Source organism: Vicugna pacos, chromosome 10 (genome assembly GCF_048564905.1).
Source record: "Vicugna pacos chromosome 10, VicPac4, whole genome shotgun sequence".
NCBI classification, from domain to species: Eukaryota; Metazoa; Chordata; class Mammalia; order Artiodactyla; family Camelidae; genus Vicugna; species Vicugna pacos.
The window spans coordinates 14,666,384-14,686,606 of record NC_132996.1 but is presented as its reverse complement, the minus strand read 5'-3'; the positions used below and the strand labels follow the sequence as shown (position 1 = coordinate 14,686,606).

General features: G+C 38.7%; 1 protein-coding gene across 1 annotated transcript in view; it reads right to left on the bottom strand.

The window, feature by feature from the left end:
• NOX4 (NADPH oxidase 4) overlaps positions 1-14,027 on the bottom strand; it is a 126,258-nt gene extending 112,231 nt beyond the window's left edge. Inside the window, exons 1-2 of the mRNA XM_006218368.4 lie at positions 13,764-14,027; positions 12,962-13,057 (exon numbers count right to left, since the gene is read on the bottom strand). Of these exons, the coding sequence (XP_006218430.2) occupies positions 12,962-13,057; positions 13,764-13,820 (153 nt within the window). The 5' untranslated portion in view covers positions 13,821-14,027. The remainder of the gene's footprint in view (positions 1-12,961; positions 13,058-13,763) is intronic.
• Positions 14,028-20,223: the final 6,196 nt, after the last annotated feature.

Below are 20,223 nucleotides of genomic sequence, written 5' to 3'. Positions count from 1 at the left end.
GTTTGTGTCAACTAATTGCCCTGGAGACTTTTAACTATGATGTAATTCTTGACTGAAGTTGACCTATCTTCCCATCTAAAAATTGCTTTTTTTAAGAACACTGTCTCTAAAAGAAGCTATCAGTCAGTCCTAAAGAAGAAAGCTGGAGAAAAAAAATTTTCCATATAACTAAAGGGACCACCCAAAGTTATCCTGATACTTTATCCAGATATCCCTACGCTTAACTCAAATCTTTCCTTTTATGTGTCATCCTCCTTCATTCTACCCTTTCCAGAAATGAATTTTCTTCCATGTTCAGTGGGAATGTGGTCTCTCCTTAGAAGTCTGCTATGAGTCAGAAGGAAATGTAGCTATTACAGAGAGAGAAGAACAAGGCGAGATTGCTATTTCTGTCCCGATTTCATATACCTTGCCTTTCCTGTGCCAAAAGCCCAGAGAACAGACGAGACTCGCTTCCAGACCATGTGTCTGTTTGAAAAGGTTAAAGTTCAACATGAATGGCATTCAGAATTGCATATGAACACATTCACGGGTTTCTAAAGGCCATGCTCTCTAGTGAATGGGTCGGCAGATTAAATGGTATGAAATTTTTACCACAGTGAGCTCCTGTGACCTCTACCAAGGTCACCTGTCTCCAAAACCTAGAATTGAAGAATTTAGCCAAACAGCAATAAAAATGCCCTCCACTTTTCCTCATAGAACTGTTCTAAAAGGTAAAAATGTCAAGTGAAAATGATTTGAACTTTTTAGCTGACAAACATTATTAAAATGGATTTTTTTAACATAAAAATTCATCTGTGACATTCGTGTGGATATTTGTGCCCATCCCTTTTGTTCCACTCCTCTCTAAGGCCCAACAACAAGACTCTCAAGAGCTACAGAGCATCAGAGGGTATGTCACTGTTACATCTCCCTCCTCCCGCAGAAGTGCTCCGTGCGCAGGGAAAAGCACTGGGGAATGGAGTGTACTTTGCAGAGATGGGTTGGCTAGAAAGCTGACAAAGGCTTTGTTTCTCCCACATCACAGGTCCAGCACATCCGGTCACAATTACTGAGTATTTAGTCACCTCTCAGTGACTCTTCATCAGAAACAATTGTTGTCATATCTTTCTTCTCATCTTTAAATCATTTTAGATTTCTCAACATTTCTCCTAAAATTCAGATGCCAAAACAGATTTACTAGTAGCTTGAGCATATGGAATAATTTCTGAAAGGGAGATAGACTCAGAGCAATCGGTACCCCTTCACTTGGTTAGAATTTTAATCAGACCATCCAAAATGACATATGTTAAAACTCATATATTGTATATAGGATATTCAGTATTAAGATTTTTCGCTCATGTCTGTCAAACACAATCTACTTAAACATATCTATTTTACAATTGCTAAACTCAGTCCTATTAGTTAATAACTTTTTAAATTGAATTAAATTTCATAATTGTCTTTAAGTTGTAGCTTTTTCCTTAAAATACTACCAATCTTAGCTAACTCAGCATCTTTTAACCATAACTTCCAAGTTTGAATCAGGTTGACTTTCTTCTAGTCTTTCTTTGAAAAAAAAAAAGCAAAATCATATATGTATGCATGTACAAAATACATATATGTGTGCATACATATACTATTGTCTCCAAGAAGCTATCAATTCTAAGAATAAGAACTCTGGATGCATTAAAATGGCCCAAATGTCTAACAGAGTAAGTAAATTAAACATGGACTGAATGAATGGATCATTTGTTACAGACCATTCACCTAAACTTCCTGATGCACACGTATTTAAGCATTCCATAGCAGACGCAAACTATGGAATATTATGCAGCAATTAGAGGAAAAGGACCAAAGAAATACACAGTCACATAGATAAATTTTGAAACATAATATCAGATGGAAAAAAGTAAGAAAGAAAATGAGTCCTATACACAATACCATTCTTGTGAATTTAAAAAAAATGCACATAAAACACCAATGGAAAAATGCATGTCAGCACAGTATTAGAAGAGTTTCCAATGTTGGGAGGAAAAGTGGATTGGGGGATGTAGAGTGATGAATAAATCAGTAGACAAATAAATGATGAAGAATGTAAACAGGGGCCTTGCACAGACCTATGAAGACAGCATGCTGTGAACTGAGGTACCTGTTTGAATACTCTGTACCTGACATCAGGAACATAGTTTTTCAAATCCTTTGTTTTTACAGAGAGGAGTCACTGCTAGTGTCCTCTAAAATCAGTCCTCTTCATGTGAACCTCAAGCTTTGGTTTGCTTGATGGAAAGTTTAAAAAAGGCCAAGAAATTTGGAGCTAAAATTTGAAAACTACTGCCACTTGAAAAGCAATTAATTATAAGCTTAAATAATTTTTAAATCATAATTAGGAAAAAATATACACCGTCATTTACAAAATGTCTTTTTAAATACTTCAAAATTTCTACACTGTACAAAATTGGGCATTAACTTTTCTTTTAGTCACTAGCGAATATTTCCAAATAGATTTCAATATCAAAACATTTTTAACGTCAATATTTCCTGAAAGAAATAAGTCTAGAATTGTCATGAATTTGTCTACTGTAACTTGCCATTAGAAGTAAGGGAAGCAACACAGTTTATAGACTTTACACTCATTTCTTTCTCATCTTACTTAATCCTCTCCTCAAAAATAATAATAATAGTCCTATAAATAGAGAGAAATTAGGTTAAACATGCAAAATCACCATTTTTATAAGTAATATCGGACTTCTCATGTAGCTCAATTTAATAATATGATTCTCAGTTTAAAATTTAGGAAACTAAGGCTTTGAAGATTTCAATAAATTACAGATAAACTTGTTAAGAGGTAAAGTCAAGATTGCAACTTAGGTCAGTTCATCCCTGAAATCCATGTTCTTTTCATGACATTATATTTTTGCCACTGAGACTCTGAAATTTTCACAGCTATTATTAATTTAATAATTGCTCCATGCTTAGGAAAATGCAGTAGCAGACACTTGGTCTTATCAAGAATTAGAATGAACGTGATTTAAGACATTAACAAATTAAATTTCATATATCTAAAATCTGTGTGTTGAACAAATTTTCTCCTTTAAGGATGACACACTCAAGTTTTAAAACCAGTACAAGTCTCAGTTTTCTTCAAACAAACCAAAGTTAAGGAAATCTTGTAGATCTATTACGATCCAGGAAACTAAACTCTTCCAAGATTTTCATCTGACTCATTTTTTTCATTCTCTTACTTAAAAAAAAATGTACAAGATCAAAATAGCTGAACAGTTCAGTTATGCATTCCGCACAGTCCCAGCCAAGGCCCGAACCCCAGAAAACTGCTATCATAGGTGACAAATATAATACAGATAATGCTCAACAGCAAATGCCACTTCTCAAGTAGGAGAAGAACTTGCATGTTGAAGCTCTACATTCCTGTGGTTTAACATGAGTCATGTTTTTCCAGTTGGAATCCATTAATATAGGCTACTTATGGCATTTGCTTGGTTTTCCCTTTAGATATTCTGAGCTATGAGGGAAACAAAGAAAAGAAAAATGTATCTTCACCTTTGTTAGCATAACTCTAAGGACTTCACATGTGTGCTTTGGGGCCCATGTTTTTCAAACCAAAAGAATTATCAGGGGGAGGGTATAACTCAAGTGGTAGAGCGCGTTCTTAACATGCAGGAGGTTCTGGGTTCAATCCTCAGTACCTCCTCTAAAAATAAATAAAATAAATAAACCTAATTACCTCTCCCCCCTAAAAAAAAAAATTTAAAAAAAGAGAAGAACATAAAAAAAAAAAAAGAATTATCAAAGCTCAAAGGCCCAAAGTTATTTATCAAAAGGAACTTGGCCAGGGACAATCAGTGAGAGGTAAAAACTCTCTCATCATCCTATCTCATCAGGATTCTCAATAGACGGTTCTTATTTCCTTGCTCCACAACTGTGTCTTCTTAGGGCATCCTCACCCAGCTTGCAATCCACATTCCCGTGAAAGGGAGGGTGACAGGGAGTTCACTCAGAATAAGACACTAATCGGAAAGCACATAAGAGAGAGTGTACTGGGGGGAAAAAAAGGCCAACAAAAGAGAACCAAAAATACAGGGAAAACTGAAACTTGTTTGGATCACAACCATGTCAGATCCTTCCAACAGACTTAGGCTTTCTCAGATTCCATTTTTTTTGAATTACTTGAAATTTGCAATCAGCTACTTGATAATCCAATCATAGGAAAAAGGATTATTGTCAGAAAGGCATTCACCTTAGATCATTTCTTAATTTTATCTTGGTGTAGATGTGCCCATTTTTAAAAAAAATCTCAGATATATAAAATGCTTCACTTTGTGTGCATCACTCAACTTTTCTTGCCTTAAACTATATCAGACCCCTGATATTCTTGGTATGTGTCTGGAGTTCCTTAGCAATTCCCAAATCCATGAAAATCATCAAAGCATGCAACTTTTCCCTATAAAACATGTGCTGGACTCACTAGGAGTCATGGTCAAATTCAACTTTCCAATCTCTAAAAATGTAAACAAATTCCAAATTCTATTGATCATGAAAAGTCCATCTTCTCCTTTATCTGCTTTTTCTTTAGTCCACTGCCAGGACTGAAAAGAAACTACTTTCCACAAGACTGATGATTTATTACATGGACTTTTATCACATCACAAAGTTGCATTAAGACGCGGATACTAAGAAGGGAGGCGGGCTCACGCCGCAGCTACGTGATCTTCTCTTATACTGAAGTCTCACTCTTAGTCCACGCTTTGCCGAAATTATTCATTACAGCATGTCACATCCCTTCAAGATTCCACTTCGATAACCAACACTGTAAATGTAAAGCATGTTGGACGTTAGGGGCCATGTGCTGCTTTCCTGTCGTGAAAATGAAATCTCATTTCTTGGTCCAAACTATGCTTTCTGACTCCCAAAGGATCTCTGCTGGAGCCTTAAAAGCTGGGAGGGATGAACAGGAGACAGAAACAATATGTAATGACCACTACTTTTGCATCTGCGATGCTTTCAATACCTCAAAGGAGTTCACTATCTGTTAAGTCATATCTAATCCTCAACACAACACTCTGAGATAAGCAGAATGGTTAAGTGAACAGGACGAGAATGAGAGAAGAGGGAAGGAAAGAGGATGGCTGGCACTTTTGGGGCTCTGCTTACATAGTAGGCTTTGTGCAAGGTCCTTTAATCCACGAGCGAATTATTTATGCTCTCTGTGTTTAGCCTCTTCTTAAGTAACAGAACTTACCTTGTAGACTAGTCAAGACTCTGACACAGAATGTATAAAGCATTTAACACATCTGGACCAGGAGAGTATTTCAGTGAATGTTGGCTCTAGCTATTGTTAATTATTAATTAATAGTATTATTATTTCTTTAAATTTTCTTTAAGGTTCACAATAATCTTGTGAGATAGGCGTTATTTCCCTTGTTATCTGTTGAAGACTCCAAGGTCAATGAAGATTAATAAAAGCCTTTTTGAAGGAAATGTGTTCTACCCCAAGCTGAAATTCCTCTCAGCAATCATAACCAAGTTGCTACAAATTTTGTGCCAATTCCAAATAGCAGCGGAGAGCCTTTCTTTGTCCAGAAGGATCAGGGGAGCAGCCAGAGGTCAACCAAAGGAAAGGAAAAATCTCTCCGTCCTAACGCCATCTGCCGTGTGCTCAGCAAATTCCTTCTAATTTTATATTTCTCTTCATTCCTTTTAATATTTTTATTTACAAACATAAATAATATATATTACTATTTAGTACTATTAATAGTATTAATACCATTAATGCTAAATAACACTACTTAATATTTACAGCAATAGCAAAAGCACATTATGCACCAAATGCTAAGCATCTCACTTGCATTTTCTCATGTAATCTTCACAAATAACCTAAGATGAAGGTTTAAGCCTAACTTTATAGATGAGTTAAACTTATGCTCAGAGAAGTAAGGTACCAAAATCATAAAGGTTGATAAATGCCTGAGCGAGGATTCAAACTCATATCCATATAGCTCCAAAGCTCATGACCTTGTCAATAAGGAATTAAGGATGCCTGATTTTCCTTTGCAGCATTACCTACGCACTTTTAAAATCAATTTTATGATCAACACAATGCTTAGCGTGATGAACTAGAAATACTGACTAGAGTCGGAAGACATACCATCTACATTCAGCTTTGTGCTGAGTCCATAAAGAAGGCATTTCCCTACACTAAATCTGTCTATCAAATGAGACACGTGAGCTAGAACCATCTCCTTGGTTCCTATAACATTCTGCAGCTCTACAAACTTCGTTCCCCCACACTGGATGCTCCCCCAGGGAAAGTTACAGCCCCCAGTACTGTGAGGAGGTAAGTGTCTGTGGCTGAAGCCATCCTTTGTAATGAAGTCCGAGCAAATGCAGTAGGAACCAGTCAGGATGGAGTATACAAGTCTGCTTAGGTTTAGGGATAATCTATACACTATAGTCTTACCTGTACTTTTGATAGAGGACTTATCAATACAAAAACACATACATACAAACTGGGGAAAGTTACCTAATGACTCAGAATCTCAGTTTTTCAATTCTGTACAAAGTGGTCATCCCTACCCTCTGGGGTTGTTATAAGGATTGAATTAAATATATAAGGATTAAATGAGATAATAAAAGGAAAGAACTAACTGTATCTGACACATAACATGTGATTAACAAATGATAACAACTGTTATTAGGTTAAATCGCATGAAATGGCTGATACTTGATTATTTTTGTCCTATCAAAATGGCAAGTCCATATACTACATCCTGATACTAATGCTGCCTAGAGGCAGAAGAGCCCAGTGGTTAGGTATACAAGTTCTAGAACCAGGACGTCTGGGCTACAGACCTGCCTCCGTCATTCACTAGTAAGTTAAAAAACTTCTCTAATTCACTTTCTTGGTTACAAATTAAAAATTAATAATATCTACTCCAGAAGATGGATGAAAAGATTAAAAATATTAATCCAAGTAAAGCTCTTAGACTAACACCTGGTACTTAGTCCTCAATGAATATAATCTGCTATTGATGGTATTAACAATGAAATGAATGAAGTAGATGTGAAAATCTCTGAAACTAATTCCACCTTCCAATTCTATGCTGTTTTGGATGGTATTGATAAAAGAGAATTATAAAGTGGGCATTTAGCTGTATATAACAAAGAGGTCAAACATTGTGCTAAACTTCTGTCAAACATCATGGAATCAGAAATAATTTAAATAAAAATAAGTCTCATAATCCTTAACAATTTGTCTGAAACAAGTCTAAAACAATTATAATGCTGAACATGTATGTTATCTTGGGGGTAAATCAATATTTTCCCATAACTTCTTAAATTGCTAAACTTTTTAAATATCATTTTACTTTTTTCTATTTGGGAAAATATGGAAGAAGTCTAAGTAAAGATATCAAAGCTGTCTTTCAAGTCTAAAATTCTATGAGTCTATTGTAAATAAAGTATATGATTGCATCAGAGAACTGTAACTCATTTCATCTGCCAATAAACAGGAAGTAAACTGTTTTCAATTAGCAGAATGTTAAGAATAAACACAAACAAAAAAACCCACTTAGTTAATAACATCCTCTGAATTGAAACCACACACAATATTCTGTGCAATGAAAGGAAAAGAGTTAATGATCAAGCCTTTTTCGAAATTGAAAGGAGGCATATAATCCTTCTCAGCAGAATCAAAGCTGCCTAGACCAGCTCTAAATCAATGCTGACTTAAAATCCCAGGTCCATTTGTCCAGAGATGCCGATCTCCGACCTTAAGAAACTCACATGACATCAGATTTCTGTCTCTGAAAAACGTTAATTATGATACAACTCCTAGGACTCTTGGGAGGGTCAATTGTTAATGTTTCCAAATCACTTAAAGGATAATGATTGACCGAAGAAAGCTCATCATTGTAAGATTAGAAAAAAACCTCAGTGCTCACAAAACTTTCTTTCAATCAACAGAGGCATCTCAATAAGAGATTAAAACAAGAGAAAAGATCATCATGACCATGCAGCACGTTGAAAATAATAATTGTGAGACAAAGCAAAAAAATTAAATTCCCATCACGACACCATGGGAATAACTAGGTTGAAACTGAATGGTCCATACACAAATACTAGCTTGTGGGAAAAAATATATGAAGCCAAGACACACTGAATCTGGTGCATTCTCTTCTCAAATTAAAATGTTTGTATCAGTGAAATGATGTCCTTTAACTGCTAAAATTCCAGAACTACAACTCAGAAATAGGTAAACATGAATATGAAGGTGTCTATAGGTAGGACCCGGAGTTAACTGCCCTAACATTTCAAAAAATTTAGGAAGCTACATTTCTCAGAGTTGGTCGCAACACATTAGTACATTCTATTAAAGTACTAAATACACTTTCCATTCCTTGAAAATAGATAAATCAAAAACAGAATTCATTTTAAGTAATCAATGGAGTCCTTTATTTAAAACATTGCTATGGAGAGGTGAAAATTATTTGTTTGGGGTGTTTGTTTTGGCTTTCTTCAAAAGGGTTTTTTTCCTCTTAGCTAATTTTAAGATTCTAATATTCACAGCATGTCATAATTAAACATCTCCTAGGACGTGCACAGTCTGATTAGCACATTAACTCAGGCATAAACCAGCCGTGACTACTTTGCCTCCAGGTCTGGGTCAAACCAGTCTGTCAGAAAACAATCATGATGAAAACTCCTACTAAGACACATTAAACCCCAATATCATTTCATCTCCCATCATTTAAGATCTTCTTTTCCCAGGCAGTTCTTATGCAATTTTTTTAACCCTTAATTTTGGTTTGAGGATAGTCACCTAGCCTACTAGTAGTTAAGAATGCCAGTTCTGAGAGTTAAATACTTTTACGCTCATTCTCAAAGGCTCCCATCTCCAGAAAACTCAGAAGATGAGGGAGAAGCCAGAGATATTTTTATATTTACACGCTAATAACTACAGCCCACAATTTCCCATCCACGGGAGTTAATCCTGTTCAGGACACGGGGAGCAAGAGGACTACATGTAAGTCCTGATGACTTTTTATTGGGCTGATTGGTGACTAGCTGTTTGCTTTAAAGCAAAATGGTAGGTGCACATGGCCATGAAGGTAGGAACATCTCCTCCCACCCAGCACCTGTACTGTCCAAAATGGTGGCCACAAGCCACACGTGGCTACTGAGCATGTGAAATGTGTCTAGGGCCACCAAGGAACTGTATTTTTTAGCTTTATTAATTTTAATTTTAATTTTAATTTAAAAGCTGATATTCATTTGTGTTCTTAGAAGATTTTGAAATATGTTTGGATCAACTTGGGTATGTGAATCCACTATTTAATCTGTAAAATTTAACAAAATTTCAACACAGGCCAAGTATTTCTGATGAAAATTCAGTGTCTGAATTGTGATGTGCATAAGTGTAAAATATACACTATATTTCAGAGAATTAATAGACCAAAATAATGTAAAATATCTCGTTAATAATTTTTTTAAACATACTGACCACATGTTGGATGCTTCAATCTATTGTAATACTTTGGATATATTATTTCAAATAAAATATATTGTTAAAGTTAATGTCACTGGCTGCTTCTTACTTTTTTGAAGGACTACTGAAAAATTTTAAATTACATATGACTCATATTATGTATCTATTGGGAAGAACAGATAAAAAGTAATACTAACCAGTGGCCTAAGTATCTGAGATGGGCCAGTGACGTGGTTTAGAAAATCTAAAAATGAGGAAAAAGCCAAAGGTCAGACAGCACGGCATTCAAATCCGAGCTCTGACACTGACCATCCAAAGGGACTCGAGCAAGTCATTCAGCTTCCCCAGTCTGTATTTACCCACGTGCAAATGAGAAGAATAGTTTCCAAGCTTAACCAAGATATTTGTTAAGTGACTAGTATATCATCAGTATAAGTAAACATTTGAATAAATCACTTTCCAGCAGAAAGCAGAGATTTCAGACTGCTACAAAGAATTTACTGCTTCTCAGTGTCTGAGTCTTTCTGCAAATGAGCTATATATCCTGTGGACGTTTTCTTCCCATAAAACTAGCCCAACTTTATTATTACCTTACGTTTTACAGATGAATAACAGCAACCTTAAACTAAATGCTATTATCAAACTATTCAGCAAACGGAAATCCTGTTTCCATTTGTGTTTTAAAGTGGTGGCAATCAAATTCATTTCCAGAAATACCATCGTGCTTTTTATGAACTCAAAATTCACCTAAAACAAACTTACAATATCAGAATACCTATGCCCTTTTCAGGATTTCCACAGTTCTGTCATGGTGGGATCATGTTCTTGTGAGTGTTTGGTAGGCTCTAAGATAAACTGCTCTAAAGCACAAAGTTCATGATATATAATTAAACATGTAAAACTTGGGAGCCAGCAATACTTATTTTAAAATTAATTATATCCCACTGTTACACTGTATTTTTTGCAATTTGAAAAGTGCCTGCAAATTCTTATATTATGAAACAATACCACAACAACAAAAGATTAGAAAAGAGAAGCCAAGGATAAATCAAATTAAATACTCCTTCATTAAGCTCTTTTTTCATTAAAAGGCCTGATAAAATCTATTCCAAATGGTGTAGATAAATTAATGACTAGAAAATTCATATAGGTGATTATCAAAACGTGAGAAGTCTGTAAGTCATCTTTCTTCCTTTGGCGTGATGCCAAGAAGAAAGCTGTTCCTTTCCGCAGTGACTCTTCAGAAAATGTTGACGACTCACTATGATCAATCTTACGTTTCCATAAAAACTAACTTACAATGACCTCTTTCTTCTTCAGTCTGCTTCTGGCACTTTTCACTCATAGCCTCCCATTTAGACCTTTTATCATCTTTTTCTTCATTCATCTGATCAATGTTTATTGAGCCCCTACTATGTCCCAGCTATTTTGCAGAACTTACCATTGAACCTCGTTCTCATGTTATTCAAACAAAAAGCACTAAAGTGGGATGGAAGTAGAGAAAGGTGAAACATTTAACTCTTTTTAATTAGAGTGTGTGTGTGTATGTGTGTGTACTCTTCATATCTGACTTGTCACCAATGTAAATTTGAAGTTGTTACACAGCATCCAAACTCATAAAAATGAACTTGTTGGTTTCCAACATAATGAGTTTCTCAATAAGTTATTATTTTAGCTCATACTATTTCATAGAACTGAAATCCAAAGTTCAACTGTGGCTTTTCAAGTTGTCTAGTCTTAGATTTTAAATTATTACAAATACATCCTGATCAAAATTTACCATTTTTGATGGCAAAATTTACCAACGTAACTCTCAAGAGTTTTCTCCAAGTTGTTCAAGTTTCATAATAATTTTCAGTGGGGCTATATCTTCCACTGAAAAACCTCACGTTTGCTAACTTACACCTAAGGGAGAATTTCTAGGAAACAAATTAACATGAGAGGCCAATAGACCTTCATGTGTTTATTACAGAAACATTTTTCTTGTTTATTGAACTATCAGTATTTACTTGTTGGATTTTCCCATTAGCTTGTAAGTAACTTGAGGGCAAAGGTGAGGTGTTCCTCTCTAATGTGGCCATTTGAAAAGCAAAGGTTTCAGGACAGTTTGCTGGGTGACTGGATGGAAGGTTGGTTGGATGAAAGAAGGAAGGAAATATTCAGATTTAAGAATGAACAATAAAATGAGTTTACTCTTTGAGACTAGTTTTATCAATCTATTAGTTAAAAATATAAGTGTTGGGTGATTACGATGTGTCAATGTTGGTCCATCAGTTGTAGCAAATGAGCCACTCTGGTGAAGGATGCTGATAATGAGGGAGGCTATGCAGGTGTGGAGATGGGAGGACATATGGCAAATTTCTGTACTTTCCCCTCAGTTTTACTGTGACCCTTAAACAGCTCTAAAACATAATTTTTAAAAATAGTTGTTAAACTTTAAAAATAGCAATTGTATGAACAATAGACAATAAACAGTAATTTACTGTATAAAATGAAATATAAATTAGTTCAGCCTCAATTTATTGCAGTCTTAACATGTGCCAAGCACTGCTAGAGCCAGGAGCTGAAGTTCAAGAAGAAATAAGGTCTGTAACTAAAGCAGGAAATGGAAGGCCGTTTCCACTGAATTCATCTGAGCTACTCATAATTTTAAATTGTCATTAAACCATGAAAAAGAAAACAGTGCATCTCCTACATCAAATGTATTTTCTTCCCCAATGAGAAGGAATGACAAAATCTGCTCTTTCAGATGCCCTAAGAGTTTTCAGTCTGCTTTATGCTTTTGCTGGTTGCTTAGAAAAAGCTATCTCCCTAGACAAAGTGAGAGGTCCTCAGTGCCACTGTTTGGAAGTCAAGTAGGAAGTGGATGGAGAGGAAGAATGAGAGCAGAAACATCATAGAACAGAGAAAAGAAAAAATAGCAACATGAGACAAATCAGAGCAAAACTTTGCACAGTTATCATTCTCCCATTAGACCAGAACACTGGACCCATAAATAGCCAGGAACCTGGGGCAAGCAGTTGAGAAACGCCCATAAATGAACAGCTGCCTCACACACACTTTGTGAGAACTGACAGTAAGAGGAAACAGTGCAGATGCTCTCTGGGTGAGCTTCTGGGCAGGCTGAGGTCTTGATTAATGAAAACAAAAAGCCTAGTCGTGGGTGGGTCCTCCTACTGAGGAGACCCTTCAGGACACTTGACGGCTGGCAAGAAGCAGCAACTTTTCTCAGGCGCTGCTAGTCCAGTCTGGCAGTTCACTTTAGGAAACACTCCCTTTGATCCTTAAAAGAGTCAGCGATTTCAACCCAGAACAGTGTAAATGATAAACCAAGAAAACTCGACCACTTTAGAGAATAACAAATGTTTCTGACGTTAACAACCCAACGCTTCTTTAACGAATGGAAAAACTGACCAAGCCTGGTAGCGACGTCCGCCCACGCTACACCCATTCACCAGGTCACTCCAGACCACTTACCCCCAACATCTCGTGGAGGTAGTGATACTCTGGCCCTTGGTTATACAGCAGGAAGGTTTTCCAGAAAAGCAGGACATTCAGGGAGAGCCAGATAAGCTAAATCACACGAAGGGAGAGAGAGAAAACAAAAATTAAAAATAAATATCACCTGATGAATGGAAGTACATTCCTTGGACACAATACTTTCAATGGAACTTCAATGAGTAACTGCAGAAAGCATTCTCAGTTTTCAGAGGAGAACCTATCTGACCTCACTCAGCCCCCGCGCACCTGCGATTACGCATCTGAGACGCACGCAGGTCTTCTAAAGATCACAGATAGCCCCTGCAGGACAAAAGGAGACTAAGAAATTAGGGACATCATCATGTCCCAAGCGCTGTATGTTGTTAAACTTCAAAAATGTCAATTGTGTTAGCAGCACATAATGAAAAACAGTACTTTACGGTATAAAATAAAATCCAACAGAAGCAATCTGGGAAAAGAGCAAAGGTGGGGCGCGGGGGGGGGGGTGTTTAAAGGGCTAAGAAAAAGGCAGTGTTCGCTAAAACAGGGATCCCTTCTCCCTGCCTCCACATCCGCTCTCCCCTCAAAGTGGAGCGAAACTCCCAAGCACTGGGAGGAAGGGAGGGAGGGGATCGTTATTATCTCCAGGTACTCCCGGCAGAAAGTTCTGTTAGTGGAGCAAGTTTGCCTCAGAAGCAAAACTCCGGCTTCCAGCCTCCCACCCGCGCACGCTCAGAGGATGAATCAAAACCGCGGCCCAGGAGACCGGGCGCCGGGCGAGCGTCGCCCGCCATCCTACCAGGCAGAGGTGTTTAACCCCTTCGTTGGCCAGCCAGCTCCTCCAGGACACAGCCATGCCGCCGGCCCCGCCGCGCCGAGACAAGGAGGGGCGGCCGCCGGGCAGCGCTTACAGCGCGGCGGCCCGCGGGGGGTCAGCCGGGCGGGGACCGAGGGTCAAAGACTGAGCGCAAGCCCGGAGCCGGCGCCGAGCCAGCCCGGGCGGGGTCTGCGCCCCGGGGCCGCGCGGGGTCCTCGCCGCGCCCTCGGCGGCCGGGCCGCCGGCTCCCCGCGCGCGCGCGCGCCCCCCCCCCCCCCGGCTGCGCGAGTCCGCCCCGCCGCGCCGGCCCCTTTGTCTGCGGGCGAGCCCGCTGTGGTGGCGGCCGCCGTGCAGGATGTCCTGCGCTGGGAGCCGGGAGGCGCCCCCCGCGGCCGCGGCCCCGCCTGCCCCGCCCCGAAAGAGCGGCCGAGCTGTGCAGAGTGACACCCGCCGTGGGGACCCTGGCCGCCGCCTTGTGCGCACACACACACACCCCTAGCTCTTTTGGACTGCTCGTTTTCCCCCAAAACAGTCCGACTCAGAGAGACTCGGTGAGGCAGTCTGAGCCGGAAATAGCGTTTTGCGTGCTAGCGTCCCCCTTCCCCCGCGCCTCCTCGGCACCTCATCCCATCCCCAAACAAACGCCCCCGGGACAACCCGAACCTGAAGGCTCCCTCTGCCTCCCTCTTTTCTCTCCCCCATCTCTACCCCAAGCCACAGTGATGCGGAGCTTTTAAGAAATTTCTGAATCAAAAGAGCCCAGGGGAGTTAATGGTTAAAACGCGTTAATTCTCAGGGGCTTTAGGGGAGCTCAGATTCACTCTGTTTAGAAATCTGCGTTTTACTACCTAGTATCTGTCTGACGAGTAATAGGAATTCTCTCGAACTCCAGAGGCCCGGTGAAGGGTGAGAAAAGTGTGGAATCGGCACAGGCTGTCTATTCTAAACGGCAACGTATTAGCATTAGGGGAAGACATAAATAAAATTTTTTTTTGGTGGGGGAAGTAATTCGGTTTTTATTTAATTATTTATAATGGAGGTACTGGGGATTGAACCCAGGATCTCCTGCACGCTAAGCATGCACTCTATAACGGAGCTATATCCTCCCCACCTAAGATCTCTTTTTATTTTAATGAAATACTTTTTACAGCACATGCTATACTATATAATTAAAATTTTATTAAAAGCATACTTCCCTTACAATGTAGTTATCTCAATTAATTTTTTGAACTGATTAATGACTGCAACCCTCAGTCCAAAACATGAATAAATCCGTATCAAATCCCAGTTGCATTTCACATAGTACTCTAATAGTCTTGTCATCTCTCTTTGACATATGACCTTCCTGTTTCATGTGTGAGCAAATCCTACAAACTGCCTCAAATCTTTCTGGGGTTAGGGAACATATTATCCATAAATAACACCCTGTTCTTATTGACCATGTGATACCTACAGGAATAGAGAAAGAATACAGGGACGACCCAAGGAGTGTCACCACTGGAAGCAGGTAAAATTCTGGGACACATTGGTATTCCTCAGATTATACCCTTAAGAAACCACCCTCCAATCACAACTTCAATAGATGGGAGGTGAGGAGATTCTGGCAAAATGGTTTGATTCTTGTTATGCGTTGAGAGGAATGAAGCAATTAAAGAATGGTGGAGTAAAAGACATTTTTTTAAGTTTATTTCCAGAAAAAAAAAAGGACAAAAATAATGGATCCACCATTGCTGTGTACTTACTGTGTCAGTCACTGTCCTGGGTACTTGGTATTCAAACTCTCACTCTGTTCTCATAAGAGCTCTCCATGTGGATATCATGCCCTTGTTTCAGAGATGAGGAAACTGAAGTTAAAAGAGATTAAGAAACTTGCCTGAGGGGGTGGGAGAAATGGGCAGATGTTGCTTAAAGGGTAAAAGCTTCCAGTTATAAGATGGATAGTTTCAAGTAATAACACAGCATGGTGATTACAGTTATATTGTATTATATTGTGTTATATGCTTGACTTCTCTCCACAGAAAAGAAATGGTAGCTATGTGAGGAGATAGAGGTGTTAGCTAGAGCTTGGATGATAATCATTTCCTATGTATAAGTGGATCGAATCAACATGATGTACAATCTAGACAATGTTATATGTCAGTATATCTCACTAATGCTGGAAAAAACATGTTAACTGGAAGAAGAAGAACATCACAATAAAGACGAAAAACAATAAATTAAAAAAGAAGAGAAACCTGCCTGAGATAGCAAAACAGGATTTTTCTGACAGTTCAAAAAATTCATCATCGGATACATTTGTGAAACCCTTTTGTAAAATAATGGAATGGTATATAAACATTGACTATTCTATTTATCACTGCTATTTGATAGGAGCTCTGTAAAAGGGGACCAGGACCTGGCAGTTCACAAGAAAACAATACTGCGAATCATCCCCAGGGGACAGAGCGACTGCTATGTTGTGCAGGAATTCTCATTAATGAGAGTCTCTTCAATATAACTTTCTCGAGGCCAGATTGCTTAAGGTACGTAGTCACTGTTATTCCCAAGATGAGAAAGGTTGTCCTTGAAAGTAATGAAGAGAGAGTTCTGTAGCTGTGTCAGTATTCCAAAAATCATAGTTAAAAAAACAATCACACTTTTACCAGGAAAAAAATTCGCAGGAAAAATCAAATGACAAAGACCTTTGCTCTTGGCTGAATTAATAGTAAAAGAGTAGTGATCGTCCTATGCTAATTATAAACTCTGTTTGGCAGTTAGAGATGTTCTTGATCAATTATTTATTGTTTGATAAATGCAGAAGCTTTCTTTTTTGGTTGACAGAGTCCTTCAAAACATGAAATCCGTGGGGAAGAATTGATAAAAGTTCCCCCCTTCAGCCTGCTCCTTCATGTGTTCAGCTCAGAGGCACACCTTGGCCTTGAAGCTTCCCCCAGCCCACCCCGCCTCTCCCCGCACACAGACTCATCCTGCAGTCTGCATTCTTCAGTGCGTTCATAGTCCTCCACACACATGGTCATTACTGCACTTTCCACATATCAATTTAATTGGGTGTGTGTGCTTGTGTGTCTAATTCCCTTCCTCAACTCATCAACTGACCTCCTCAAGGACAGGGACCCTGTCTCATTCAGTTTTATTTCTTAACCTCTGTGACTTGATTGAGTTGACTATTTAGGGGATCCTGTACCTGCCCATCAGCAGTGATCATTATTAAACTCAGCATGAACAAGGGTCCGTGTATTTTTCTTACAAACAGAAAAGAAAGGAGGGAAAGTCTGTCCCAGTATTCAGTGTAACTGGTAGAGTGGACCAAAGAGTCCTAAAGATCTGAGTAACTGACAGCCACATTAAAGAGAAAAGGAAGCTAGGACCCTTGGCAAGGATGAAGGGCCCCCCAGGGAACCAGTGAGAAACAGCCCAAAGGCTTAACATTCACAAGTCTGGGGACAGATTCCAGACAGTGACTCATTGCCATTTCTATACAAAAACAAGTGCAGACCGTCTTCTGCTTTGGTCCCTTAGGAATGTCTTCTGTGCACTCACACAGCTAGGTCCGTTCCCTGAGAAGTGCTGAAGCAGCTGGAGAGTGGTCCTTACACCCTCAAGGACCGGATACTTTGTAGGAAAATAAGACTTGCAAATGTGGAGGCAATTTAAGAGTGCTGGACTGAAAAGGCTCAATAAAATTTGCTGAATAAAATGGAATAATAATAAACTTTTGTTCAGGATTGCCCTACATAGAACCCTTTTCCAAACTTCTGAATTCATAGACAAATCAAATTTCAAAGAGCAAAAATAAACGGAGTCCAATGCAGACCATCCAAATTTTTGCTGCAGGTAAGGACAATTTTTAAAGTGAAAAACAAGCAAATAAACAAAAATACCATTGCCATACTCATTAAATAAAATTTATTTTTAACAAAATATAAACTGTAAGAAATACTGATTACTTTCAGTTTCTGTAGAACTCATTACATTTTCTCTCTCTCTCTCCCCAACCCCCTCTGATTATTTTTGTTATTTGGTCCTTAAATCTACCCTATAGGTAGGCCCATTCTTATTTTCATCCTAATTTTGTACGGGAAGAAATTGAGCACATGGGTGGTAACAGATCTGCCCAAGGTCACAGAGACATTAAGCAGTCAGAAGCCAATACCCAGAAGCCAATTCCCATGCCCCTCCCTCTGCACCATTTAGTCATTCCTGAGCTAGGACTTCCTTGTGTTCTGAGCTTTATAGCTTTAGACCCCAGTTGGAACCATGGTTGGCAACTCTCCCCAGTCACCTGAAGTCTACGGGAACTTAACTAGTGTGCTACTAAGACAGTGCACATTCTCAAAAGACTGTCTTGTCAATTATTTATATTATTTGTCCTTTTATTGTGTAGCATTTCCTGAATGCAGCCATTAACAGAATAATTCCTGGATGTCTGTGTTATTTTGTTATTCTTAAAGTTTTAAATAGAAGTGTCCCCGGAGGCCAAAAAAAAAAAATCTTAACACCTGTTTCCATGTTTCTGGTTGCATCCTCAAACAGATTTGAAATATTGAGGAAATAAGATTGAACTTCTTTCCTAGTCTCACTTCACTTTCTAAACGTCATAAAAATCTTAAGCCGTAACTATTATAACCCATGTTAAATAATATGAATTTTAGAATCATAAGAACATCAGAAAGGCTTTGCAGAACATTATAACTTTCACTTAGCTTATCAGAGAGGAGATTGAAACCCTTTTCTCAGCCCTTGGACCTCACCAGTCCCCCGACTCCACCATACCACTGGGCCTTTGCACAGTCTCATAGCCAGTATTCAATTTTTTCATGAGCTTATTTGATTAATATCTATCTCTCTCATAAAATGTGAACTCCCCAAAGGTAAGTCCGTTTCTGTTTTTGCTCATCCTTATTTCCCTGGAGCAAAGTACAGGGCCTGAAACATGAGTAGGTGTTCAGTAACTATTTGGAGTGAAAAATGGAAGCCCAGAGGATGATAAATTTCCCAACTTCTCTTACAATAATCTTTACACACTATTTCCTTTTTCACACTGACCTGGGACACCATACTTCTCTAATTCTTTCTCTTTCCCAAATACATCCTCCTTTCTCACAGCCTCATCCCACGTGTGGATGGTATTCTGGCTTTCTGGTACACCGGACCCAGTGCTACTCAGCCTCCAAATCCAAGGCGAGTTTTCTTCCTCCTTAGAGGCTCATGCGGATTCTTCTCAGCTGGATCAGGACCCTCCTGTCTGTAAGCCTGTGTCCACTGCATGTAGCCCTCTCTCAGGGTAATTATCAGGCTGAATTTGTTGATGTGTTTTCTAGGTTGTTCCTCCAACGAAACTGTGAGCGCTTCAAAGACAGGAATTTTTTCTTCATTACCTAAAGCCTGACATATGGTAAGTGTTCAAAATAAATTTAGTGAATGAATGAATTAATAAATGAATAAATGGATGAATGAATGAATGAATGAACCTCTAGTATGCAATAACACTTTAGGTTCTGTTCCATTTGGAAAATCAGCACTCACAAAATCTTATTCTAACTGCCCAGAGTGTAGCAAAGGTTTTACACTAGACTTGATGGAAAACAAGTTCAGGAACATAAAAGATAAAAAGAGTTGACTTTTGTCTTTTCTAACTCCTCAACAACTTTCCATGGAATTTAACCTTCAAATAAGCATTTTTCCTACCCTCCAAGAATCTGAGACTGGAAATTTCAAAAGCATTTTTTGTTCTTTTTCTCATTCTCGCATATTGACTCACTTTTTTATTGTTTATTTTATCTACTGACACAGCAACTTAAATGTCTCTATGTACGCATGCAATTGTGTATAGTCTGGCTGATTAGAAGTAATCAGTATCCTAGAAAACTATTGTGTGGGCTCAAATGTTAAAAAGCAGAATGATCTGACATCTTGGAGTTTCAGATTCACGCTCTACAACTGAAACTTTTGGCGAAGAAGAGAGATTTGCATCCTTAATTCCTTTTTCTTATTTTTCCTAAATTCTATCAGTTCTTTATCCGGAGCCTCTTTTAACTCAGATTCCCCCTGAAGGCAGCACTATGCCTCTACTGACCTTTCATGGTCTTGGTTCAGATTTATGTAGGCTCAGTTACCTGTATTTGTTCAATAACTGCACAGTGATGTCATTATCTACTATCCAAGTATCTCCACATCAATGAAATGTCATTGGAGTGGCAAAATCTGCTAATCTTCCACTATTCTCCTCTTCTTCATTTTGGTAACAAATCACCCTGAGTTTCAGCTGAATCTCACCTGCCCATCTGGCAGTTATATGTCTTGGGCTCCCCTGCAGCCAGTCATAGGTGCTGATTGTGTCTGCCAGTGTGAGGCAAGAAGGGGTGTGCCCTTCCCTATCACAAAGGAAATCGCTTGCACTCCACTTTCTCTTTCCCCCCTTTCCCACAGGCTGGAAACATGT